Source organism: Aquila chrysaetos, chromosome 8 (assembly GCF_900496995.4).
Source record: "Aquila chrysaetos chrysaetos chromosome 8, bAquChr1.4, whole genome shotgun sequence".
In the NCBI taxonomy this organism is placed as follows: domain Eukaryota; kingdom Metazoa; phylum Chordata; class Aves; order Accipitriformes; family Accipitridae; genus Aquila; species Aquila chrysaetos.
Genome location: NC_044011.1, coordinates 29,851,456 through 29,879,351, shown reverse-complemented (window position 1 = coordinate 29,879,351; position 27,896 = coordinate 29,851,456). Strand labels below are relative to the sequence as shown.

The 27,896-nt window shown below is 39.4% G+C and overlaps 1 protein-coding gene across 3 annotated transcripts in view; it reads left to right on the top strand.

Annotated features, from left to right (window-relative positions):
* MACROD2 (mono-ADP ribosylhydrolase 2) overlaps positions 1–27,896 on the top strand; it is a 905,745-nt gene that overhangs the window by 837,267 nt on the left and 40,582 nt on the right. For 2 of the 3 annotated variants that reach the window (XM_030021603.1, XM_030021602.1), the window contains exons 11-16: positions 214–297; positions 12,735–12,797; positions 16,221–16,289; positions 25,740–25,817; positions 26,452–26,526; positions 27,150–27,239. In XM_030021603.1, coding sequence (XP_029877463.1) covers positions 214–297; positions 12,735–12,797; positions 16,221–16,289; positions 25,740–25,817; positions 26,452–26,526; positions 27,150–27,239 — 459 coding nt within the window. The remainder of the gene's footprint in view (positions 1–213; positions 298–12,734; positions 12,798–16,220; positions 16,290–25,739; positions 25,818–26,451; positions 26,527–27,149; positions 27,240–27,896) is intronic. The other variant, XM_030021604.1, reaches the window with a different exon arrangement.

Sequence of the window (27,896 nt, the reverse complement as noted above, 5' to 3'; positions counted from 1 at the left end):
GTTAGGGAAAGTCCAGTCCAAGCTGAAAGATACCTATAATGACTTTTATAACAGATGATGCAGTAATTAATTTAAATAATAGAAAGATAGGCATCAGGTACTGAATGGAGTGCTGAGATAAAATGTATTCACAGTTGTGGTATCATGCATAGTAATATTTGATACAATAAAATAATTTCAAAATAATATGTCTTCTTTTTTTAATGTTTAAAGAAGGATTGGAACAAAAAGGCCAGCCTCCATGTCCCACAAAGAGCAAAGCAGAGCAGCCTGAGGCCCTGCAAGATGATGCTGAAGGTAGGTGGTCTGATAGCTTTTCAGAGCTATTAATCAATTTTGCATTTTGGGGGGAAAGGTTTACTCTGAATTCTTGGGAAAGAACTGGAAAACTCTCATTTAAGAATGTTGTTTACACACACTTGAAAAGTTCCTTTTGGCCTAGATCATAAGATTGTAATTCTTCTGAAGTGTATTTCATCTCAAGGTAGATTCAGAATTACAAATGCTATTTTTATGTGGTGTACTACTGATTATTGCTGATACATAATGAGAAATTGTTGGCTGTTTTATTTCTAACCTGTTCTGACTTCATGTAATTAATATCACAAAACGTAAGGCATGTTGTGCAGGGCTTGGGTCATAGTCTGGTTAATTAAGTTGTCCAGGTAAGTCAGCTACCTGCTGCAAAACATGGAGCAGTAAAATTCTTGCTTTCCTTTTCTACAAGAAATTTTTGCTGTATCTCTTTCCACTCCAGTTATGGTGTTTATGGCTCTAGACGTTATGCAGTGTATTACATCTATCCATGGTCAGAAGTCACAGGTGCTTAACTTTATGCCTATAGTGTTGTTCCTGTAAGAGTGCTTTCCTGCACTTGAGTCTTCACAGGACACCTCGTCCATGTGTACAGAGGTAAATGTGGTCTATGTTGTTCTAAAATTGGATCAAAGTATCTTTTCTTAATCTGTATCTCATTGGGAGAGTTGTTAAAAAATGTTAACATCAAAGACTTACTTTCAGAGTGCAGAGTTTCGCATTGCTCTCCTGTGTGTGGAAGAGCAAAGTGCCCCAATGCTGGAGAATTCCCCTTACATGAAATAGTTAAAAGGATGAACCTTAATCTTTAATCCATGACAGTTCCTTATCATCGATTCTCTTTGACCTAATGTTCCTCAAATGACACATCTTATTCTGCACCTCAACCAGTGGCTCCACGATCTTCACCATTTTCACCTAGCGCTGTGCATTCAGCTCCTAAAATATTCTGACTGGGGTATAGTGTGAGTCATAAAGGGCAGAAAAATGTTAACATCTATCACTTCAAGTAACTGCTAGTAACATCCTGTTACTAACATTGTGACTGGTTGTTAATGGCAAGTACTTAAAGCAACAGCTGTCATCGCTTGGAAGGTGTGGGGGGACCCAAGAAATCTCATCCTGACTGGTCATCTTTCCTTTCACGCTGCACTAAACCCAGCTGAAATTAAAATACCAGGTTTATGTTTGAATTAGAGAATTCAGTGATGACAAACCACATGTCAATTTGTATGCAGGTTAAACGGCATGTGGGACTGTGGTGTCATTTTCCATATTCCTAAATAGGTGAAACAATAATAGTTTTTATGATATATTTTTATATAGAGTGTGGCTAAAATCTTTCATTGTATGAGTGTCTTTTAAAAAAAAAGAGGGGAAAAAAAAGTGTTGCAAAACTGTAAGGTTTTCCTTCCATTGGAAAAATAACTGATGTTGTTCCACTATTTCTGTGGCTTACTAGATACAGTTTCCTAGTTTACTATGCCTGTCAGTGTTTCCTGGTGACCTACAGTTCACTTTGTGGAGCACAAACAAATGCATTGGAAGGGTGAAGTAAATAGTATGGCAATAGAATGATTGCATTACCCTCGAGCTGTAAAATGCCTGAACTCCTTGAATTTGATGCTGTACAGTAGCTTTTGCTGATGCAGAAATGAGGCCTGTAACACATAATCACTGCTGCAGAATTTAATCTAGGCAGTGATGGAGTCGTCTTCTCCGTAGGCAGGAATCAGGCCTGTAATGTTGAGGATTGAAAGTCTAAATTTAGACTTGAGGGTTGTTGTGATGGGGTGGGTGGGGGGAGGTTATTAAAGTGTTTGCTGAGGGGGGCTGGGGAAGAAACCTGGATCAGATTTCTGTGGCATTACCTGTGCCTCTGTTTTGAAGAGGAGTCAAGCAGTTAGGCTCCAGACACTAAATTCCTATGAAGTTGCCGAGTGGGTAGAGTCTAATGTAACACACCTGTGAGCCATTTCCATTTAAGTAAATGGGATTTGCACACATTTGTCTGAGAATAGGATTTAGTTTCTACTGTTCTAATTATTAGCTGTTGGTTTTGACTAATTAAAAGTACTTTTAATGGGGAGCCTTGAAGATTATGAAAGCTGTGAATATGTGACGTGAACCCGAACTACACAGTCTGAGTAATTTTATTTAGGTAGGAGTTTGTCTTCACTTCCAAAAAGCTGCCTTTTTCTTTTTTTTTTTTTATTTTTCTTTTTTTAAAGAACTTCTGGGTAGCTAATGCATATAAACAGTCTCAAATAAAACACAATAAAGCCAAACTCTGCCTGAGGTCGACTTTGTTGAATTTTCCTCATGGTAAAACTGAAGTGCTTTGTGTTTAGCGTATTTTAACTCTGGCATAGTTCACGTGCTTTAGGTACCTCAGCTTTAAAAAAAAAAAAAAAGCAAACAAAAAAAACCCCCAACCCATAGCTTTTAGCAATAAAAGCAAGTCCAAAGATACTTACATTTAACATAAGATATTATTTTACCCTTGGTAACATGACCAGATATAAAATATTTAACAAATATACACTGAGGCACAGGAAGAACCAGATATTTTTTCCTCTGCTTAGTTGTCAGTCTCCTTTTAGACAGAAGATGGGAATACAACTTGCAATTTTAACAGCCGCATGCATGCCCTTGTGGCAGTCTGTAAAAACTATTCCACTGAGTTCAGTAATATTTCTGCTGTAATATTTTTCTCCAGCACACTAAGCTGGTTCATTGGCTAGAGGTAATGGAGCAATATCTTTTCAGTGCATGTAAAAACCTCCACAGAAGATCAGGGAAAGTAGGCTCCTTCATTATTACCCTCTCTGCAATCAAGGAAAGTCAAATAAGTGGCTGTATGTAAGGAGCTTGTTTTGCAGTAAGCTAAAATAAACACTTGACATGCTAATGAAAGCAATTTTATACTGAACCTCTAAAGTATTAATGGTGTCTGTTATTATGCTATTAGATATATTGTTCTCTGCCTTCAGACCACTGATAGAGAAAAGCAAGTGTGAACTGCATAGCAGATTCTCCTGTCAATGGTTGTATTCAGTAGTTTTTCGTTGTAGTGCAGGTTATTGTCTGGGGAAATGGATAGACTGGATACGTGGAGAAACACTCTTTACTCCCAGGTTCCCTGCAGTATTTCAGGTTTGACATGTGCAAACATGCAGTATAATTTTCTTTTTTTTGTTTTTCTACCCACCCCCCCCCCCCCCAGGTCCTGGGAGAGTAAAATCAGCCAGTGATAATTTTGCCTTTCCCCTCAGTCAGGTGTACTCAGTGATTGAGTGTTTGTAAAGTCTCAGGTGAGAAAAATATGTTCAGCACTAAACAAAACTTAGCACGTCTTACTTCAATAGCTTCCTAACAATCGTAAAGTAATTACATAGACAAAATGGCAGTACTTGTCACAGCATAGCAGCAACGAGTTAGCACAAATGCCGCAGGTCACCTGTTCTCATCCTACTGATTGTCACCAAGCAAAAGCAAACAATTTTTACAAAAGTCTAATAAAACAGGAATTTAAAATGTTCCCTATTTCTCTCAGCTACCTGCCCAAATGTCCTCCTGTATATACTGAATGGCGAAGTGTGTGCAACAGATTTTCTTGATACTGGGAAAAGGAAAACTGTTTGCCCTTTCCTTCCTTACAGGATTTCTCAGATACAATACGGAGCCTCCCCAAGAGCTGCCCCATCCGTTCCCACCATGGTCTGCAGGTGATCAATATTGTATCAAAGACGACTAATACATCTAATAACAGCAGCACAAATGCCTGATCTTTCTCCTCCTCCAGGAGAAAGATAATCAATCCATGCAGCAAAAGCCATTTCTGTGCCTCCTGAGGTCAGGATCTTCCTTGCCCTCCCTCGAGGGACAGAACTGGAGCTCTGCAAGTTGTCTCGCTCCAGCTTTTCTCATAAGCTTCTCCCAAAATGAATGACCAGATTCTTCCTGATAGATTGATAGGTTGTTGGTCTCATGCGATCACCTTAGCTGAGGTTCAGTGTATGTGCGAGGAGCTGGTCTGTTGGAATTGCTCGTCCTGGATGAACTTTGTCTGCTTCCTGTTCACTTGGTGGGGAAGAGAACAGTTTGATGGATAAGCCAGGCCAGGAAGGTCAAAATGAACACAAATCAGCCTTAAGGTAGTGGGTAGAGTTGGTTCCTTTGCCTGATGGGGTCATCACACTATCGACCCCTTGGCTTTCAAGGGCAATGTCAAATGTCTGAAATGTTGCTCGGCAGTGTCAGGAGTCCGAGGCTCACCAGCAGGCTCCTGCCTCGCTCAGTGGATGCTCTGTCCATGAGAGATGTCAGTCTAGTGATTGGAGTAGACAGTAGAAATGAGACAAAATGAAGTCACAACTTATCTCGACAACTCCTTGGTTCAGCATGTTACGGCGATTAGGTAGGATGCTCACCAAGAGAGAAGACACCCTGGCTCCTCATCCCTTCTCCCAAAAAGTTTTTGTCCAATGACAAAAAGTGCATAGTCTTGGGACTAGAAAATAAAACTCATTTTATGGTTTAGTCCTTTAATTGTGAGATTAATGTAAGGCATCCCCTTCCTGGTTCTCCTTTATATACCACAAATTCTGCAGCTTTTCTGCTCTCTCCCTAGCTTCACAGAGAGGAATATAGTGTATGCAGCCACAGAAGTCAACAGAGCTTGGTTTGTGCTGCTTTCCTCTGAGGTGGGCTTAATCTTCCCTGGGGCTGGGGGGGTGCATGCAACAGCTGCTATGTTACCATTACACAATGATATTCGAAGCGTCTTTTCTAAGGGCTTGCTAATACTATGCAGGCTTGATTGTCTCTCTCTTTACGGTATGGATTAATATTAACTACATTCGACTTATGATTATTTTTTAAATGTTCCTCGGTTTATAGCAAGCAATTCTTTTATCATTTGAGAAATTGTATCTACATTTCTTCTTTGCATCCCACAGGGCAGTAATATTCTTCAGTAAGTTTCTGCTTCACTCATAATCTGCTAAAAATGAACATCTAGACACATAATTATACTTCAAAAACACACACCCTCTTATTCAGCCTTAAAAGTGCTGCTTCTTATTAAGATAGCTAAGAAGTTGCTGTATTCTTTTTGCCACCAAACCAAATCCTTAAATAAAATTTTAAATTAAGATAAAGTACTACAGAAGAAATTCCCTGGGAAGCATGTATATCAAACATGTCTGTGAAATGTTTCACCTTAATGCAGATTGGTTATATTTAAAGTGATGCTATTAACCCCTATCCACTTTGGTTGATAGCTTCTTTTTTCACTTCTGTTTTGAAGTCCACCATCTGTCTTGACTGATTACAGCTCTCAGAATACCAGGTGATCACCTTCCACTTAGCCAGGGGAAAAACAGGACGTTATCTGTATTTTTATTTGTATTTGCTCTCTGAGCAAACCCTTCTTAGAAGATGCTTTTCATTGCTGAAGTGATTTCTACTGTTTCATTCAATTTCTGTGCAGTGGCTACACAAGACAAGTTGGAAAATGCAGCTCATTTTGGCCTCCACAGGTGATGTGCAGTCCTGTTATGTTGACTATTTACCCATTTGGGTTTCTTTTAGCAGCCAAATTATGTGTGTGTAAACCATACCAGGCAAACAGTTGCAATTCCTGTTTTCACACTAGATGCTTCAGAGTAGATTTTCTTTCTCCTGAGATGAGGTAAGGTGCAAAATACTAAGTTACTAAAGTGACTAATGCAGTGTTGTCAGAGGAGAATTACACACAGTGCAAAACAGCGTACCTGCAGGGGACTCATCTGTCAAGGAATGCATTTCTCACTACTAACCATGATGTGAATAACAGTAAACCATCCTGATTGTTCAGGTCCAGTGCACAGGGCTAGTCCCTTAATTCTGAAATATTGATGCAAAATAGTGCATGTTTTGGTTCACGTTTTATGCTGGTTTTAATAAGTGTGATCTCCTGTGTGGCTTCCCCATCCATTTCTTCACTTTGTTACATTGCCACACCACATGATTTTGTGACCTCTATGCAAAAAATTGAAATAGGTCTCCTGTTTTATTTTGACTGTGGCTTGGAAAAGAAGCTGTGCAATCCTTAATGGTGTGTAGTTACATAGTCTCTTAGGCACACCAGGAAAGTATGAACGAATAGTAAATTGACATGGTAACGATAAAACTTGTGATTGTATTGTGCACCTTGGCGTATGGGGGCCATTTCTTTCTCTGTCTCTTAGGTAGGACTGCCTGTAGGACTAGGAGTCAGGGCTCCTCCATTCTGCTCTGAGTTCTGCCTCAGCCTGCTCTTCAACATGCATCAACTCACATGAGTGATTTCTGTCCACTTTTGTATACTATGATAACAGTGGTAATACTTGTGCAGCACAGTGTGTGTATTTTTTGCATCAAAATGCCAGTTGTATCTTTGTCCTCTGTACAGGCTGCGTATGATGTCTAGGGTATGATGTCCATATTCTGCTTATGCTGAACAGCTCAAGCTTCCAGGAGATGTCTGCTTTCATTTGTTTTGAACAGAGTTGCAGATTGTCAGAAACAGTGATGATCAGCATCTTTGGCAATGAGACTTTAAATATCTCTTGCCAGGCACCTGTACTGCAAAATCTGAGTCACGCTGTATGTCAGACAGAAGAATTATACCCAGTGAAAAACCAGCCTAGCACCACGTTCCCAGGAATGTTATGTATGAAGTGGGTTGGGACAAATCTGAGTGCCCATGTCTTCCAAGCACCTAATTTGATGCTGTAACTGTTGTCCCCTGGTTCTTACCTAGCCAGCAAAAGGTATAATGAAACCGATTTACTTGCCTTGAGATCCGTGGAGGAGTGAGGCAAGGGCAACATGCCTAGTGACTTCAGTGGGATTTAGATTAGGCTCCTATATTTCTCAGGATGTTAAATAGGTGGAATACAATAATGTTATTTTTAACCTGTGAGATAATCCCCACGAGCTACAGTTTTCTCATTCTCTTCCCACACTCCTCGACAATTCTTGACAAAATGCTGCATAAAAATAAAAACCTGTTATTTATTATGCTGACTACTTCGCTAGGCTGGGTGCATTGACATCAGCGCATTCAGGTCTGTGTCTGCAGTGAGGGAAATTGTTGAAGCAGCACAGAGGGAAGAAGTCTCACAACTCCATTAAACAATTACTGCAGATAACTCTTTACTAACCCTTCTTAAAATTTACCCCAAAGGGGTTATATACAAGTAGTGATTAAAACTGACCTAAATCATAATTTAATTAAAAGAAATTAAAATGCAAACTGAAAATGTTCAGTAACCTCAGGCCACCACCCTAATGATTCATTTTAATGCATTTGTAGTTCTACAATAATGGCCTTTGTGTGTATGTGCTTCTTGTTTTATGTCTGACATCATTTTGCCACTGGAATAGTCTGAAAATGGTTGCAGGCTGTGTGATCTTGAGTGTATATATGGATACACATGTGCTTTCTTCTCACATTTTAGGAGTTTCACTGAAGTCAGCTTATCTACTCATGTGTGCAGAATGTAACAGCTGTAAGATCAAGGCCCATATTTTTAATTTTCTCATTAATTAGTTTCCCTCTTATCCTAGAAGGACCTTCATATCATTAGTATGATTACCGTGGCAATATTTTTGTGCTGTAGAAAAGATAAGTCAAAACTGGCATCCTTTATCTGCTAGATCTTGGTTCGTATTTGCATTTGTCATAGAAGTGTGGCCCAGCTTGAAGGCCAGACCGCAGGAGAGATGCATGGTCACTGGCCACCTGGAGAACCAGAGGATGCACCCACACTTGCATGGCAAGAGCCATGCGGGGATGTAACAGGGTCAAACCTGGTGCTTGGGGATGTGGTACGTCCACAGATATGTGGGACTGGCAAACAAGATGTGAGCCTGAGGCATTGGCCCTCCTTCTCTTTTATTTCTACTTCAGGAAGGAAGAGGTTGTTTGAAGGAACCTTACTCTGACTACATCCATAGTTGACACACTATGAATGATATAAGTACAGCTTTCTCAGTAGCGAAAACAATTTTATTATTAATAATATCTATGTTGGAGTGTAGAAGTTGGAGAGGGTAGACTGGTTTGTACTGTTTAAGTAGAATTTCTTCCTTTAACTAAAAATGTTATCTGCGATTCTGTTTTCTCCTGGAAAATGTCTTTTTTGCACCAGTTTTTGAGAGGTCTTTTTGCACCAGTTTTTGAGACACTGACTTTAGCCTCAGCTCTAAGTATGTCGCTGACTGCTTGTGAAGAAAGGTACTGCTGAAGAGGAGTAGGTGTATGAGCAAACCTGGCACTTATTCAGCTCTGAAATGGGAAGAGCCAAGAGGCCAGCAGGCTATTAATATTTTTGACTAGCTATGTTTGTCGCAAGAACAGTGAAAGATCTGAAAAGCCATGTGCCTCCAGACTCTCGCAGAGAAAATGGGAACAATACTAAAACCTGCTCTGGTGCTGCTGCTGCTGAGAGTCTGTCCTCTGGACTTTCATAGGGATCTTGTCCCAGCCCTCTCCCACCTGACTGCCGGCTTGTTATTTATCATATCATCTGCTTCATTTGGGGGCTGCTACTGCAGCTGGCATATCACTGTGCATGCTAAATACCTCTCCTTAACATAAAGTGGGCAGGCATTCACAGAGTATCCGGTTTTCTAGTTTAGTTAGAAGTGCCGCTTGCTCTGCCAGCTTGCTGAGTGTGCAGATTGATCACTGTTTTGCCTGTTTTCTACCAAATATAAATGAGGGTATATATCAACTGGGGGAGAATTTTCTTGCTGATCTCAAAGAAAAAGGCCAAGAGGAGAGAGCAAGCTGCCTATCAGGCAGTAGTCAGCTTGGCAAGGGAAAGCAAAATATATGGCCAGAAGTAGGTATTTTAGTGTGTGATGTGCTTATTTTGTTTGTACGGTGGTACTGTAATTCTCAAACTCCTGTTTTTTTCAACTGACTGCCATGCTGGGGAACAGGAACAGATGTTCCCATTTGTCTTTTGATGTGGTTCAAAATCATTTACATTTGGTGGCCTAAAATGACATGACATGCCGTTCGCCACTTTTTCTATCTCCTTTGGAGTGAGTGACAGATTGCTGTTATATTACTAGTATAATAGAAAAGCAGATATTGTGAGGACAGCTTTCACCTAAAGGAAATGCAATCGCCAATTGCTGCAGTAGTGGAAAGAGAAGGATGGCAGATACTGTAGAAGCCATCCAGTGGAAAAGACGTTTTTATTATTAATAATGTCACGGGGAAGACTCAAGGGAAATGCACTGGGTCTGGCTTTTCTGCCTGAAGAAAAGGAGAGACGGGGGTGAATAAAAATATGATGAAAAATTGGCTTGCTACTCTTGTAAAATATATTTCCAGCTCTTTGCCTTGAGCATGTGCTACTTAAAGCCTTTCCATTTGCTCTGCACCCAACTTCAATGGAGAGCAATAATTACAGAAAGACTCTTCATCAGTAGAAGACATTCAGTGAGAGGCTCATTAGAAGGGTTTTTAAAAAACTGAAAAAAATGTTTGTCAGATGCTTCGGGATTAGTCACTTCTCCACCCTATAGTTTCCTTTCTTATCGGTGTATTCATACTCCGCTTCCTCCCTTTCTCCTGAGATGAAGAGATTCTCCAGGCCAAGCAGAGCTTAACCCTTCCTTCTGCAAGTCATCTACTGGAGGATCACTTGTCCATTCCTAATTTTTTAACATTTCCTTTTCTCTAATTCTATTGAAGTCATTTGGCAGGCACAACACATACTTTCAATATGCTGATTGAGATTAATTTTCATGTCACGATCCAGTCAGTCTGTTGGACTGGGTCAAAGTACAAGAGGTGAAGCTTCTGCTTAAAGTCTTTTACATTTTTCTTTCTAATGGAACAAAATGAACTGCTAGATGGAAAACATGTTGAGAATCCAATATTACAGTGCTGTAATTATTGTTCTATTATACCAGTTTTAAACAGTGAATCTCCAGTGAAATTATAGACCTAGGGTTGACAAAATGTACTGCTGAATATGTGCTTTATCTGATAATCTGAAACCAGAAGATCATTTAAACTTTCTTTTGTAGTTCTAAGTTTGCTCTGAGTAAGTGACTTCAACAAGAGGTGTAGTCCATTGGCAATAAACATGAATGAATCCTTGAAATACCTGGTTTTAGCCAAATAACTCATGGTTATAGCCATACTTGTTATAATGGATGTAGAAAAAGTATTGTCTAGAAATGTAGTTTTATGTTGTGAATGCAGTGAGGTAACCGCTGAAATGATTTTCAGTGATATATTGGTAGTTACCATTTATGCCTGACCTGCTTTTTCTGAATGTAAAGTCCTTCTGTGCAAAGCAAAACATGTTGCACTTGGCCATAATGAAATCCTTAATGCTCTGGCACCGCTTGTTTCGCAGTGATGCAATATTCTCTTTGGATCTGACCTAATGGTAAAGATTTTCCAAGTGTCACTGCACTGTTGCGTTCAAGACAGGATTGTCTTGAACGTACTGTTCCTTTCTGCAGCTCCTGAGCTAGGTGACTTTATCCCTTTGAAACATGTCCTGGTGATGCAAAGGATGTGTTTTTCCATATTTATTAATTGCTTGCTGCAAAGCTTGCAAAGTCCCAAGTCCATGTTTTAAAAGAAAAGGGGGAGGGAGAGAGAAAAGTTTATCTTCTAGTACAGCTAACTTCCTATTTTGCATGCAGTTCTCCTGTTGTGCGTCGACAGGCAGAACACTGATTTTTGAAGAGAGGACTATTTGATTTCAAGGGGGGAGGGAAAAAACCCAGCTGGTTTTATCAAGCCATTTTGGTCATCTATGTAATGCAATTTTTTACAGGTTAGAGCTCACTAATGTGCTAAGAAATCACTATAGCTAGTCATCCATTAAGGCTGGTAAAAATCGGTACAAAGAATTACCAAGCAGGCAGGACGCCCGAGTCCCCGCTGATGGCCATCAGCCGCTCCCTGCCCACGTCTCCCCTCTCAGGTGGGGTGTCAAACTCCTGCTTCATCTACTCTCATCCTGAGAGCAGCTCCGTGCAGGGTCAGCCTGGAAATACTTCTCCACTAGTCCCATCTGCTGGATGCCGGGATGTATTGCCTGCTGGAAAGAGGGAGAGCATCATACCTCAGCCTTTAAATATTAGCTGAATGCGGCGTGCCACCAGATGCACGTTTGCTTCTGAAACACACACACTTTCTCTAGTTTTCTTCCATCCACCTAATTGCTTTTGGGCTACTGCCGTTTTCTTCAACCATGTGTTAAGTAAAAGCAAGGTGGAGGCGTGAGGAACTTTAACCGTGTTGCTTTAGAGAAGCTGTAATCAGAAAAACCCAGGAGCCAGAAAAGATCACAGCAAAAAATATGTATATCATTATCAAGCCATTTACAGGCCTGGGAATGAATTTCCTTTCTCCCAGTGTATATGTTCAGCAGTCAGTTTTCCAAATGCCTCATTAAGGCTGGTACTCAGCTGTTCTTGCCGTCTATCTCGCCATGCTGGGAAAGAGGGAGTGTAGGCATCGCATCTGATCCAGCATGCTGCACTGCAGCCTTTATTATTATTATGAAGCTAAACCAGCCTTCTCCATCGTTGAAGATACAGACTTCCTGATATATTTCTAATCAGGCCAAGCAAAGGTTAAGAGAGCTTGATCTCATGTCCATAGATGTTCCCTAGGGTATTACTTTTCTGGGTAGTAATTTGCTGTTTGGTACCTGCCTTCCAAAAGGGAGCTGGAGGGAAGAAAATGGATAATGAATGCAAATGCAAAGTAGTGGAGAAAATTGGGAATGAATGTGAATGTAAAAAGGGGAACATTGCATTCAATCCTAGCAATCTTTCTTTGGTTTATTTTGCTCTCTTCTTTGCAGTCGTTTGTGGTGCATTTTTATACTTTATGCTAAGTGGCATTGTGCCTTTTGCTTTAAAATAAAATTTGGGCGATTGTCCCTCTCCTATTCTTACCTTCCATAGACATTAAAATAGGTTCTGCACGTTGGAAACACGGCCACTTCAAGGATCTTGTGGAAATGTTACTGGAGGAAAATAATCCTAGAAAAAATCTTTATAAAATACATAGACTAAGATCAAGCAACAATTTCATCTATTGCAGACAGTGTTTAGAGGAACATACCTTTATTTAGTATACAGATATTTCCAGTGTGCTTACTGAGATAAAATCTTTAATCTAACCCCCCTTCCTCAGTTTGAGATGTGAAAATGTGACTGTTTTAAATGTAACTGGTTATGTTTGCAGGTTTTTTCAGTTTACCTTTGTATCTCTCCCCTTTTATCATGGCACCTTGCTGTAAATTAGCGGTTTGTGCTGAATTGGTTACAATTAATATTGCTGCTGCTGTTACCAATAAAAAGATAGATCATAAATAATTTTTATATGTTTTCCTCGATAGGTGGTAACAGCACAGAAGAAAAGCAAAACACTGAAGAAACCGAGGCCCGGAGTGGAGAAGCAGGTTTGTTCCTTAAAGTACTTTCTTAGGTTTTATCCACCTTGGTGAACAATAACCTTAGTCAGTGCTATTGAAGGAGAATGTTTGTACATTTTCACCAGATTAGCTCAGGTCTTGAGCAATTCTCCCATTAGAGACCAAAACTCCATTCATTATGAATGAATGTATTGCAATGCAGGAATGCAGACTTCCCTCTTTAGCTTACCAGCTCTACATTCTCCCTTTAAAGTGGACTAACTCTAGCTAATCCTCTAACTAGAAAGAAATAATTTTCCCTCTGTCTACAACAGAGTAGCCCTCTGCATAGAATAGAAATGGGGGAAAAGGAAATTTGGAGAAGGAGGAAGCAGGCTTCTTTTGATCAAAACTGTATTTCTGATGATTTTAAAGGGTATTTTCAAGTTTTAATAAATTGTCCACAGAAGTCTCAGGGGTTATGAAGATTTAAATCCATACAGAAAGATATTGCATATACTGCAAATGAATGTCAGAGTTCACGAGCAGTGGGTTTTGCAGATGGCATGTTTATAAATTATAGTAAGTTCAATATTTTAAAATATAATGTCACTCTATGTTCACAAGAGATTTTCTTTTTTTTTTTTTTTCTGTTTATGGTTGTGTTTTTCATCCTACCCAACTCTGTTCAATGCAAAAGACAACTAGAATTAATCAGTTATCAAAAGAGCTGAAGTGACAATCAAAATGTCTGCAAAACCCCTTATTTCTTAAGGATTTTTTTAGTGTAGTATTACATGTAACACAATGCTTTTCTTGTTTGTTTGTTTGTTTTCTCGTTGTAGTGCAGAATGTTGCCTACACATACTTAATCCAGAGAGCATGAGTCGGTTTTCTTCAGAACTTCTTTTTTTTTTTACGATCAGAATTGAAGATTGTTTTCAATATGTGTGGAAGATTGAGCTGAAGAAGGCCAGCCAGTAAATGCAGCAAAAAAATTTAGAAGGCCTAGATTCTTGACTTATCTTGTTTACTGCATTGTGGCTGTTTCCAGATGAGGAGTTCACTTGATGAGGGTCCTTCTTTTTGTCCTATACATTGGGCACTGCGTATGTGGAAGTGCAGCATTTCTCCCTGCACTCCACAGGTCAGTCTTCTGCAACTAGGTGTTAACAGCCGATGCTGTCCACAAGTGCTTGAAGTCCTTCTATGTTTCATGTCCTCTTTATCACCTCTTCTTTATGTCCTCATGTGGGGCAAACAGTAGGAGGTGAAGCCGTAGGCACACAGTATTACAGAATAAAAAAGATTCCCATGGACCTCAGCAAACTTTGGACCTAGGGCCTTTATCCTCCCCAAGATAAGCATGCAGTACTATTTTGTAAGTGCTGGAGGACAACCACGTTTCCTTTCCTGGGTTTTTCACTTTTATGCTAGTCATATTTTAAATAGGCGAAGGGGACCAGGAGAAGGGAGAAATGAGTTACTCTCTCTGAATCTAGACTCCATTTTGAATGTCTGACTAGGCAGGGGCATATCTTTGCCCAAGCAATATTGAGCTTTTAACTGTACCAAATACTGCTTGGCTGCTGGCTTGTCTAAGAGCTAGTACTGCTAGGAGCTTCTAGCTCCGCCTGCAGAGTGCCCGTTAAACCCAGTTATACTACTGTCTACAGATGCCAAATACAGCCCATTGTGCTTGTCAGGTGTATTCACTCTGATGGGGTGTGTATTTCCCTGGTATTTTGATTTGCAAAACAGTTCGATTGAATGAGATACGTTTCATTTTTCCCAAGAGAATTAAGGAATATATACCTCTCTAAATTATTACTTTGCTACTGGAGATGTCTTAAAAGCATTGTGTTTTTCCCAAAACCATCATTATGACTTGCTATGTTACAAGCTGTCAGAGCTGGTTTATCAGAGCCATGATGTACATTCTTTTGCAATCTCATATTGGTAGTCATGTTTTGTTACTATCATGAAGAGCGTCAAAGAAAAGATCCAGACATTTTAGGTCCCAGATCCAGAAAATGTCATACTTTAGGAACATGTTTTAGGTACATGCCTAAAGATAGCGTTCTGCCTACACATAGTTCATGAATCACCTCCACGGCCACAGGCGCACAGTGTTACAGGAAAAAATTATTTGGCTTAACATTTATCTCTACTGGTTCACACAGTGACAAGAGCAGAGAGGTGTACAATTACCTCGACTTACATTCAGCTAATGAGTTGCTGCTGCTTTCCACTCAACTCCTTGTGGAGACAAAACATCATCAGGAACTTTTAGATTGTTGCTTCTGTGCCCTTTCTTAGCAGTAGGAAATGACCGGATTTTCCAAGATACACAGTTGTATGCCTAAAAGGTTTCTAATCACCGTGAATGATCATGGTAAAGAGCAATCCCATCAAATGTTAAAGTTCTTATGTGTATTTTCTAAACTGAAAGGCATAACCTTCATCTGAGTGTGACAAATCACAGGTCGTATACTTCGATATTAGGAAAGAAAATGTAGGAGAAAAAATAGACACTGTTTTCTTACTCAGTCCATTACATAAAGATTTATATATTCTTATTATACAGTAGTGAAAAAGCCAGTTATAGTGTACAAAGACTGGCTTGAAATTTTTCAGCTATTACTGTGAGTTTTTTTCAAAGTCTGGCCTTCAGCCTATCATCAGTGAACTTCACAGTTAACACGCAGAAAAACAAAATGGCGGGTGGTCCAGAGGACCTGTTTCAAGCTAGTTAAAAATACTCATTCACAACATCAGGAAAAAAATTTTGTCAGAATCATCAGAAGCAAGTTTTTTGAAAGAAATCAAAGGCTAGAAATTAAAACAAAGGCTTATAAATGTTTTAGAACTATAAAAATTGCCAAGAAAAAGCAACAGTGAAAGTTAAAAAACTATAATAAATTCAGGTACTAGTTTTATCTGTTAACTACAATAGTTTTAACTGCATGCTCTACCATTAAAAAACTCCAATCCACAGATTTTTCAGGGACTTGCTAAATTTCAGGCCTGATTCATGAAAGCTTGCATTTTCAGGAAAGCATTTGCATGTAATCATTTTGATTCCAATGGGATTCATGGACATGATTAAAGTTAAGAATGGCTTAATTGTTTTTTTCTCAAAATAGATGGATTAAATGAAAAAAGGAATCTCAAAGCAAATAGCAACACCAGCCTACCCATGAAACTGATAGCTGTTCCTCTCTCTGTATTATGAGAAATTGAAATATAGACTTGATCTGGCAGTATTGTAATGTAAGTTTACCCTGGCTTAGGGAAGACAATCAGACCAGTAATGGCCAGTGAATGCGATGTGAATGGATCGAAGCCCAGTAAATCAAATTCAGGTCTAGTATCTTGCCTCAATAACGCATAACACTTTTTTTCAGTAAAGTGGTTCATCAGTTTGCTATCTAATGAATAACTTCTCTTTCATTTCCTTGGTTCTTATAGATGAGACGAAACCTTCAGCTGTAGCCAGCCTGTCAGCATCAGAAGAAGCAGAGCTGAGTGAGGATAAAGGTACAGATTGTAAATGGTGTTTCAAAATATCCAGTCCCAAGAGGACATTTCATAAAGCCTTATTTTCCTTTGTCTGGAAATGGCCAAAATCACAGTTAAACAATACAGAAATAGGTAATTGCTTAGATTTTCATTTACAAGTGTCTTTGTAACGAAGTACTTGGCACCAGCTGTTGTGCTGGTAGGAGAGATGCTGTGAATTCCTAAATCCCCTTGTTATAGAGGTAATACTAAAATATCATACATGACATATCAGAAATAAGCCCAAAGCTTGGGCTCGCTGGGGCAACTCACAGGTGTAAACTTAAGCGTGCACATCTATCTTGGCAATATTAGCTCCCTATTTGGTGTTCTCCTGATGGGGAAAAAGAAAAACACAATAGCTATAAACACATCAAGAGGAGACAGGAGGAGATGAAGTCATAATTGAGAGGGAGAAAGCAATGTTTATCTTGTGCAGACTGTGCTGGGCACTCAGATCATTTAGTTTGTGATAAATATTTAAAAGTGTCACAGGGCCAAATGACAGGGAGTTTAGGAAACAAGAAAGAGAGATGATCTAATTTAAATGTTTCAAGCTGAGATTTTTCCTGTGGAGTTGTTGGTTTACAGATAGGAACCAGTGCACAGACATACTGTTTTTGATACTCTTATGATATCACGCTATTAATTGCTTGTGCCAGTCTATGGGTTTTGGCATTTTTGTGGGGGTACGTCAGGAAAAAGCCTGGGTGATTTATAAAATGTTCGCTACTGATAATTCAAAACAGGACTTATGCTATCTATAATAAATACAGTCCATCAGTACAGCCTTCAAGGAAGACTAATAGAAAGTTTTAATGCATTTTACTGAGATAACATAATTATTAACGTCCATTAACTTATTTATTTTTAAAGATTTAATGTTTAATTCAGCGTCGCTGCTTGACTCTTCTCATTTTTCTAGATAAGTGTGACGGGGTGTGAGATTTTGCCCTTTTGTTCCGAAGACACATGCTAGAGAGCCCACATACTTACCTGATTATGAGTTCAAAGCCTTGTGCAGGTTGATTTAAGTGCTCTCTTAACTGATTGATTGATCCTGCAGGGAAAAAAAACCACAAGCCCTAGCTGGAGCCTGGCTTTTGCTTTTGATATCTTCACAGATTGAAGTCGTGGCAAGGCTAGTAGAAGGCAGAAATAGTGATAGATTCAGCCCCAGCATAGCTGGTGATTGCCTGCCATTCATTTCTCTTTTTTTGCTGACATTTGGCCTGTTTATGTATCCTGTATCTATAAGATCCCCCATCAGATGTGTTTTTTATGTTTCGTAATGTGAGGGTCATGGTGAGGCTTTGGAGGTTTTTATTTTGCTGTCTGCAGTCTTACTGAAGATCCCAACATTTTGGTATTGCTTTGAGTGCTTGTTCCTGACTATGAAGCCAGTGTCTTCTAATAGGCTTTTCAGTGACTATCTCAATGTGTAACCACTCCATTTTTTTGACCCATTGTATTAGTTTTCTCTTCTCAGGAAAGTAGCCAGCTTAGTTGTGTAAGTCTCAATTTATCTATAATATGCTAAGAGTATAGTGTTTTCCTCTCTTCTCTTGAGAGGCTGACAGAAGAGACAGTGCCCTGAGAAATCCAAAGGGCAGTTTCTCTTTGATGTCCAACCTCTCCTCAAAAGTAAGATGGGTAGCATCTGGTAGGGGAAAAGGAGTGAGACAGACTTTCCTCCTTATATTTCGTTTGTAAAGTCTTACAACTAGAAAAAAGGAATGGTGGGGAAAAGAACATGTTTTGGGATTTGCTTGCTAGTTTTTTAAATGTAACCAAGCATATTGAACGATGAGGCCACCACATCCACCAGGCCATGGTTTTCATCCTTATTTCCATTAGTAGATTTTTCAACTTTTCAGATTTTAGCTTTTGAGTCATTTTGAAATGAATACTAGTGTTACAAAAAACTTGCTACTGCTTGGGAAATGGCACTTTTACAAAATCCTGGCATTTCTGAAAACACCTGCTGCTTCCGAAATAAATTTCAGCCTTCAAATTGTTTGCCCACTGAGTTAACACAGCTAAAACCTGCCAGGTTCTAGAACATACTCATTTCTGTAGTTTATCTTTGACTAAACGAAGTGGATGTAAAGCATTTAAAGAAATTATGTTTTTCCAGTCCTTTCACCTAATTACTGTGAAAGGAGATTTGTGGCAAGTAAGCCTAGGCTACATATTCCCAAAATGCATAGTTCAAACCACTCAAAATAGGAGGTTTCCAAGCCTACTACGGAAGTATCGCAGTCTTTAAAATGTCAGTTCTTGTGAGCACACCAAAAAAAGTATTTTGACTCCAGTTAGAGTTGAGACTAGTAGTTTTTCTGCTTATTTTTTCTCATATTTCTGGGATTAGAATGTAGCAAACACATTGAAACAGTTATTTATTGCTCTAAAATGTGGTGATATTCAAAACAGAGCACATGCATCTCTGCTACCATGAAGTTCTAGTATTTTTGTTCTACCTGAGTCATCTTTATCAGATTTCTTTAAAGTAAAAGGGGAAGAATAGGAACATAAAAGAGGATGTTTCATGGTAAGTGCATGGAACAATCCAGGAATCATGTTTTGCGGGGCTCCAATTAAAATGAAAAACCTACTGTGAGATTACAAATCTCATATGAATGTGAAAGTGTATCTCTTCTGTTAGTCACAATAGAAGAGACACTGTCCAGAAAAAAAAGTCCACATGGACCCAGTTTGCATATGGCCTTTGACCAGACTGAGTTTTTTGAGTGCTCTGTCTGTCCTCAGAAAATAAGCAGCAGAACAGTCATATTGCAAGAATATCAAGATATTTGTTGTTATGCTGTGGAGGTATCCTCTTATTCCACTCTGTGCCAAGTTTTGTATTTCCACTGTCTGGAAATGCCCGCAAAGAAATGTTGCAATTTTACCCTTGAAAACTTGCATGCATAGCTATTAGCTCTTGGAGGGAGAGCTGACATCTCTAGGCAGCACCTTCGTAGCACTTCATTACTGTGCATATGGAAGTAGATCCTTTATACACAGCGTATTTCAAGTTAGAGATGCTTCCCTTTATGAAGTGTAAGGGCAGAACAAAGTGATTAAAGTCATTAATGTTTATGCAGTAGATAAAACACGTATCAGACAGGCTGCATTCAGTCTAGTATGCCTGTCCATACAAGATTGTGCTGGGACTGCAAACTCATTTTAAATGGACAATACTGTATATAGCTGTGAATTCGTTTGAACCTGTGATTTCTTTTTGGGAAAAGAGTATGTGTGTGTGTGAGAGAGAGAGAGAGTTCTGCATCTCCATCTGAAGTTAGCTGTCCTACCAATTACTGTTTAACCTGATTTAATGATAGGGCTTTCTGGTAGAAAAATGAAAAAAGGAATGGGCTTTAGTACAGGTGAAGAATGAACTTCCCATTATGCAATCATGGCAAAGTTTCTGCGCACAATACGCTGATTTTAATTCATTAGCACTTAATAAGAACTGAATTTTCATTTGAAGGTCAACTAAATTAAATCATATGCTAATTAATTTTAAAAATAAAGTAGTGATTAATTATTTCCAGGTGTTCACCAAAGTCTGTGCTCCTGTGGGAGTGCCATTTAAAGCAAGTCACTATTTTTCTACATTCTCTGAAATGGATTCAGATTCAGTCAGCTGGAGGGCTTATGTTGTCAGAAACAAAATTAGGTATATGTATGCCTTGGCTAGGGCTTAGCCCTAAAAACTCACTTTGTACAACCCAGAATCCTGTAAGTATCCTCCCTGTAAAACATAATGGATATAAAATTCTTGTTTGGCCAGCTGTAGTTCTCACCATGGAAAAATCTTGATGTCCTAAAGACATAAATGATTGAGAAGGGATAAACTGAAAGATAGAGCATTTCAAATGCAGGGGAGCTGTGCAAATGGATGTAAATCAGACATTGATAAGTGGGTGAAAAAGATTGACTGAAAGCCCAATATGTTCAAAAAGAGGTGTTTAAAATCAGCTCTTAAGTATATATTAAGACATTTAAATGAACGACCTGATTTTCAGAAGTGCTGAGTGCTCAGCAGCTACCAATGAAATGTTTTTACTTCACCCTTGGGCTATGATTAGACCTGGAAAATTTCAGCCTGAAAAATTTCAATTATAGGTAACTGAAAAAGAACCTTTTTAATGGAAGAGTTTCGACACCCCCAACCATAGCTGTGGCTCTGCGTGCCAGCCACAGTGATAACGTTTTTCTCTCCCTTGGTTAGAAGGATTTCTATGAAAGCAAATTAGCTAACACAAGCTAAATGGTGTGGTTTGTTTTTTTTTAACCCACGTACATAACCATCACCATCCAACCAAGCGCCTATTCTCCTAACACCCTCCATAATGGCCACTTTGAGCTGTACATAATGTGGGTTATTCACTTTTCCTTTTAATCTGACCTATCTGTGCCACTGCACATCCAGATGGGGTCCAGCCCATAAAATACTCGAGGTATTTCTGCTCTAGCCTTCACCAGTACAGGCAGCCGCCACAGCTAACACTAATCTACTTAGCTGGTTTATTTAGATCCTACTTATTTTCAAATATTAGCTGACCTGGAGCCATCCAGCTGCGCTCCCGTCAGTCCGATGCGAGCACCTACTCCTTCCATCTGTCCCCCTCAACCCTTACCTTCAGCTGTGTGGCAACTTCTCCTGGGAAGGGTCTAACTGAGGTGGCCAGGTTTTTCTCAGTTTTTTCCTTTCCCAGTGCCCTGTTCAACAGGCCCTGCCCCTGACGGCAGCAGCAGGATGCCCACGGTTATTGTACCAGCTGCGCCTGAGATTTCTGTTGTGGTCAGAAGGTGAGGTTAGAGGAGATGCTCTTCTGTCAGCTCGAAGCATGAGCGGGTGGGAGCATTACTCCATGGACCCCACCTGTGGAGATGAACTGCCTGGTCTATTACCTGAACACTTGCAGAAATATCTCTACAGGTTGTTCCACCTAAAAAGGTCTGTTTTACCAAGCCATATAAACTTGGGCTCCAATAAATCTAATCTGTCATAAAGATAGATTAAAATGAAATCTTGGTGGATATAAAAATAACATTTTAAAGTCAAAGCTCAAGAATATCTCCCTAACTTCTCATAAATCACCATTTTATAGTACTTCATTTTATCACATTTTTCTCGGTTTATGAGGCAAAAGAATACCCTAATCATGTGGCAGCCTCCGTGCACACCATTACCTGTAATTTTAGACGCCTGCTTGATTTCTTTCACTCTGGAAATATTCCAGTCATTTTTCACAGTATCATGCTTAAAAAATAAAATGCACTGAACCTGTTTCTTTCATAATGACCAGCTTTTTCCCTCTTTAATCTTCTTACAGCTTCCTAAAACATGGTGATTTATCTATGCTGTGTGCAGGACCCAGGTGTGTTGCACATTAGAAACAACTCAGTAAATAAGCCACACAGAGAGTAGCTGGAGAAGTGAATTTTATAAGATCATTAAAACCACTTAACATTCAGATCTTACCATTTCTCCTCTTCCTTAGCATTTGCAAAATTTCGTTTGAGCAGCGTTGCTTTATACAGTCAAAAAAAATATGAATGGCATGGAAAAGCATGGGGGTTTATGCAGCATTTAGACAAAATAGTGTCTGATTATTGGCAGGAAGGGTAGGATTGATAGTTTATTGCAAGCTACATGGTTTTCTTGGAGCTGAATTCAACATATGGTTGATATATTGGAACAGTGAATATACTTGGGGGCTATTCTGATCGGCTTACTTAAAGTCCAGATACTTACTTCATGGGTTGTTAAAGGTTGGGGCTAATTCCCAGGTGCATTCAACCATGCAGCCTCACGAGACAGTTGTTTCAATACAATGGAGGGGTGCAGAGCCAAGTGTCCCTGATGTGGACACTGTCACTGCAGCCACCAAGTAAAAGCAGGTTTGAATGATCCAAGGCATGCTCAGACTTCAATGAGCACTTCAGTGCTTGATGTGCAGTAGATAAAAGTGGCCTATCTTTGGTTCATTTATGTCCTTAAGTGTTGTGTTTGGTTCACTTCATGTGTGATCAATGATTACATTAGGAACTGTGCTCCAGTGTAGTATCAGAAACACTGATTATTTTCAGTCCTGCCTGGAGGAATGTTAACCTTTACAGTCCCAATTTATGGTTACCCAAGGTAAATAGTGCCCAGCGTGTGTTATCAAAAAACTAAGCATACTGTGCTGCAAAATAGTATCCTGGCTTGGATTCTCTGGTACAACTTAACAGATAAGTAGCAGTGTTAGGAGAAGACTAACACTGCTTTATGCCATTTAAAAAACCAGAGTTAGTTCCCTAGCCAATTAGAGATGAACAAAGGCTTTAGGGATGGCCAGAGCTTTTGCAGACCCTGGAATCATTTAGGACTGTGATACTGTCTTCTGCCCAGTTGCATAAGGCTCCAAAGGGCTAAGCGAGCACAGAGGACCAGCTGAGCCTGAGCAATACCACTACCCTGCTGAAAACTTGCATGCAGAAAGTAGTATATCATCAGCATTTGTGGGATTCCCACCACTGCTTGCCAGCTGAAATGGAGGTGGCACTCTTGCCTTGTATCCAATTTGGGAACAGCTTTTATTGACTGGTGCATTTGGTCTTACACTTTCACTCTTGCTTGGCTCAGATTTTCATCATAAAACTGTGTTTACTCCTTTATTTCATTGTTGTTAATCCTAAAAGTAAATCTGTCTTTGGACATTTTGGCTTGAATATTTGATTTAATATTTGCATTTGAAAAGAAGAAATCTTTGACATGGTCTTGACCTTAAAGATTTTGAAACTCAGAATCTGCATACTAATGTAAAGACTGATTTCTACTGCTGAAATAAGAGCAGTGGACTCTTACAGCTAGGCCGTAACTCCTGACCATGTTCTGCTCTTTTCAGAAACATGCTTTACAAAGAATAACTTGTGCGAAATTATCATTGTGTATTGCCTGGGATAATTTGGAATTCTGTGCAATTAAATTGCTTTCTTGAACCCCGGAACAATTAGAAAACTGTTTATGATAAAAATGGAAGCTTAACACAAAATTACAGTCCTGTAAGAATATACGGTGCAGAGCCAGCTATGGGAATGTGTGAAGATGTGCCAAATAGCATAGGTGGTCTCTAGCCGTGGTGCCTAATGCTGGCACTCAGCGCAGCTGTGGAGTCAGACTGCCAGCTGTGCCAAAGGGTGGGAGTAGCGACAACTCCCCACGCTGTGTGATAACTGTAGTTTGCCATAAGCTATGTGATGCTTCATGACAAACAGCAGTGTGATGGGGCACATACATCAGCCAAGCACGAGGCTCCTTGAACTCCATTTGTTATTATTGACCAAAGCGCGTAATTGTTCCTCTGATGCTGGGGATTGATTTTTGCATGAAATTGGAGTCATTCCTCATTCTGGGAGAAAAGGTGGCACCTGTGAACGGAGATTAAAGGCACAGGTCTTGGAGTATGAACTACTGTGCAATAGGTGTAGGATAAGATAGCTCTAAGGGTCTGATGGGACAGAGCCACGTGCATCTCCCACCCGTAGTAGGTAATATCACAGTTTATCATTACTTTTGGCTGTTTGAAGGACTGCATGGTATTTAAGGCAGAGGACTTCTGATTCCAGCTTCGTCAGTACAGTTCTTTTTACAAACTTGCAACTAAATCATAGAGAAAAAGATTATATTAAATTATGATATGGGGGTACAGGTGGTACAGATCTTGGCTTGTTTGATATCCTGAGAGCTTTGTCAAAAACTTAAGCAAAGGCAGAATTTCACTCAATGGGTTTAAAGTTTGCTTGAAAAATTCCTTACAGATTTTTAGTGCCATTCCCGTTTATACCAAGAGGTCCTTCAACTCACTTTTTGATTAAACTTGGAATTTGATTAAATTCTCATTTATTTTTGCTCTGATTTGGGCTGATAGGGTAATCCCTTGTAACTCATAGCACAATGTGGTATCCTAGTATGAAAGGCCAGCGCAGTAGGTCCAGCTGATAGTAGTGAGTAGCGTTTTAAGTCCACAGTAGGGTGAAAAAAAGTGCACCAAGGGCAAATTTTAGTAAATTGTACATCGGTGAGATATTCTGCTTTCAAACTTGGATTTATAAACTTATTGTCACGCCATGAAAGAAGTAAGAAGCTGTGCAGGTAATTAAATATTTGCCTTGGGGGATTATTTGCAGTTAATTAAAGCCACACACTTTCATTGCATACCTTTTCTACAGATTATTAAATTTGGATCAGATGTTAACAACCGAGCTTTCTCACTTATCCATCAGAGATTATTCTTGGCAAGTTTCAGGAACAGAGTTTTACAGGGGCATCCTTTGGTATATTTTAAGATTTGCTCTGCTATATTGTAGAAAGAGACCTTGCAGCAGTAGAGCCATAACAGGACTGTCATAGCATAATTTAGTATCATGCACCATAGATCTTTTGGCACTGTTACTTAAGTTTTCCATCTAGAAGCATTTCAGAAAATGTTTCACTCTGGAACACAAATACCGATTATCTGTTACCGTTGTTATGACCTCAAGTGTACTTACCCCTGTAGTTTGCAGACTTGTCCAGTTAGATCAGCGGTGGTTTTTTAACAAGACTCAAACAGAGCTCCTTATCCAGTGAAAGCTGTGTTATGCAGATGAGCAGAACTAAAATGGGTGGCTGTGTTGCTGTGATTTCCTGACTGTGGTGGAATAATGCATTTCTCCATCCCCATGCAAAAACTAAGGAGTGGCTGTTGTCAGAAAATGTCATTCAACACAACAAAATAATGCCCTGTGTTTATGAAGACTGCAGATAGCATAGCGATTGGACTTACATCGTCTAATTTAAACCTCACTGTGCCACTGGGCAGTTTGTTTTGCTGGTCTCCCCTAAAAGGAAAAACAGTCTTGGCCATGGTAATGACCTTGGGAGTTCTGTCACCAAGTGAAATGAGGCTAGGATTTGCACTGGGATTTATAGGACTTAATGTTTGTCAAGCTTGTGGAAGTCCAACCATGAAAAGTGTTGGCATTGTTCTAAATAAATAAGAAATCACTTTATTTATCAAGTAGGTGGTTCGTGCTGTTTCTCATAGCTTTGTGCCACTCCATTCATTAGAAATAAAATTCTCAGTAGCGCTGCTGATTATTCTTACATGTCCTTTCTTGCCAGCTCCTTGTTTAAGGTTTGTACTGCAGGCAAAAAACTGCTCAGTAAGTGTACAGATTTTGAAATGAATTTGAATAATTGAAACCCATGAGTATACTTTTGTAGTGTATAAGTCTGTAGTTAAAAAGATAGAAAATCTGTCAGCATATCTGAATGCCAGATATGAAGCTGGCACCTAAGGGCTACCTGTGTCTGAAGTAACTACCAGACTTTTCCAGCATGAAAACCACTGCAGGATTTGTTTGTTTGTTTGTTTGCTGTTTCCTCAGACTCCCTGAAAGACTCCAAAGGCACACGGGAGAGTGACCCAGTGCATCCTGTGGGATGTGAACAAGAGCAAGCTGAAGGTAGTTTTGTATCAAAATTCTTTAAGACAGAGATAATGAACCAGTTGGGAACCTTAGTTCCTCCGGTTTCAGCATCCAGTGGGTTTCAGCCTGACCTCTGCTGCCTTAAGAAAATGCTATCGGCTAATAGAGGTTGTGTGCCAACCAGCTGTGGTGCAGTAATCTCTGGTGTTGCTGGAAAAGACACACATCTCCAAATATGTGGGTTTAACCATATTGATCTCGGGTGCATAGCATTGTTATTATTGTCCTTCTTATTTTTTTGCTGTTGTTGTTCTAAAAGCCTGTGGGGTGATTCTGTTCCTTCTGCTAAGTCAACTGTCAAGTGCGAGTGCTTTGCAACAGCTCCTATGAGAATCAGTGTGTCAAGGCTGAGCTACAAAAGAAAAAAAAAAAGTTGATTCAGGGTCAGTTTTGACCAGCCATTTAACATACTTAATGCTTAGAGTTTGTTAAGTGATATTTTCACATATAAAATACGTCCAACATTTTTTGTTTAATAGAAAAAAAGCAGTACTTGGATGAAAAGGACTGTGCTATATGTTAGGTTCCTGTCCTGTTTTGATGAACTTGCCATTCATTGCCTGCACACAGCCATCGTGCTGATGTCATTTTCAATTTGTCTTGTTAACAGGACAACCGGATGTTTCTGCAGAGGAAGAGATGAAAACTGGGGCAGATTCCCAAAGCTCCTGCATGGAAATAGGAGGTACTGCACATGCCTTGAAACCAAAGAGCAAGATTAACAGGCAAACCTGCTAGTTATTGCTCAGATATCAGGAGTGTTTAAGTTCCCTTTCTTTCTCCATGCCTACTAAGCTAAATCTGTGGAGCTGGATCTTCTTATGGTAACTCTAAATTCAATGCTGAGCAGGGGAGTATCCATGGATTCTCGGTGATAAAAGCTGACTTTTTAATGACTGTGACTGTTAAAGAAAGAAGTGAACATTGCATTTCTTATTCCTGATGACAAGCACTTCAGCCTTGTATGTTCGGAGCACTGAATACTCTGTCCCCAGTCCAGTAAAACACTTGAGTACGTGTGTATCTGGGCTTGTGATGAGTCCCAGTAAAGGCCCATGCTTGGAACTAGACACATGGGGTTTTTATGCTAAATCCCAGAAAGCTCAGCATCTTGGAGGATCAAGGCCTTGCTCTCAACTACAGCCCCTTGGATTTCCCTGAGACAGCTTTTGTGTCTGTACGTTTGGGGAAAAAGATCCTTTTCCTCTGCCAGTGTTTTTAACAGGAATCTCTCTAGTGTATGTTAATCCTTTTATGTCCATTCTGAAAAGCTTTACTGTTCATCTTCTTTTTATCAAATTAATTCAGAGCCGTTGTTGAACCAAGAAGACACAACAGAAGTTGAGATACCTTTGATTCATGGTGCAGAGGAAAAAGAAGAAGAAGGAAAAGAAGGAGGTGAGACTACTTATAGATTGAGACAGAAAATGCTACTGGGCTCATGTTCTCCTTTTCTATTGTGAGGAAACATAGAAAGAGCACATAAAAGCTTGCTTCCCCCCCCCCAGGAAAAATCCTTTGTTGCCTATCCTCGAGTGTTGTTTTGATATATTGGACTTGTATTTACGTAGGAAAATAAGTGCAAAAAAGTGCATGCTTAGGTTCTTTAAAATAACTACTCTTCTCATTGGTTTTCTGCAATAAAGTGCATAAGGCTGATGAAACAACCAATTTATGTCCATTTAAGTACCCTCTTGATCATGTTTGCTAGAAGCATCAAGAGTATTTACAATAAATGGGTATGATAATTATTTGTGAGGTCATTAATAGAGATTTAACTACTAATTAACTAAAACTAGTAATTCTAATAAAGAAACCAATATTTGGAGAAGGAACGTAGAGTCTTGCTGAAGCAGGTTTTTCTTCTGGGAATAAAGTATTTAAATCCTTAGGAATGCTTTTGCAAAGAAACGTAGAAGTTTACTTCTGGGAACCCTACGTTCAGCTCACCATTTCTAACAGGCATGTGCTTATATAAAAAAATAACATATTATGTAAATAATTCTCTAATTGTAAAGTAACTGCAAGTTAATAATTATATGGTCATTTGTACAG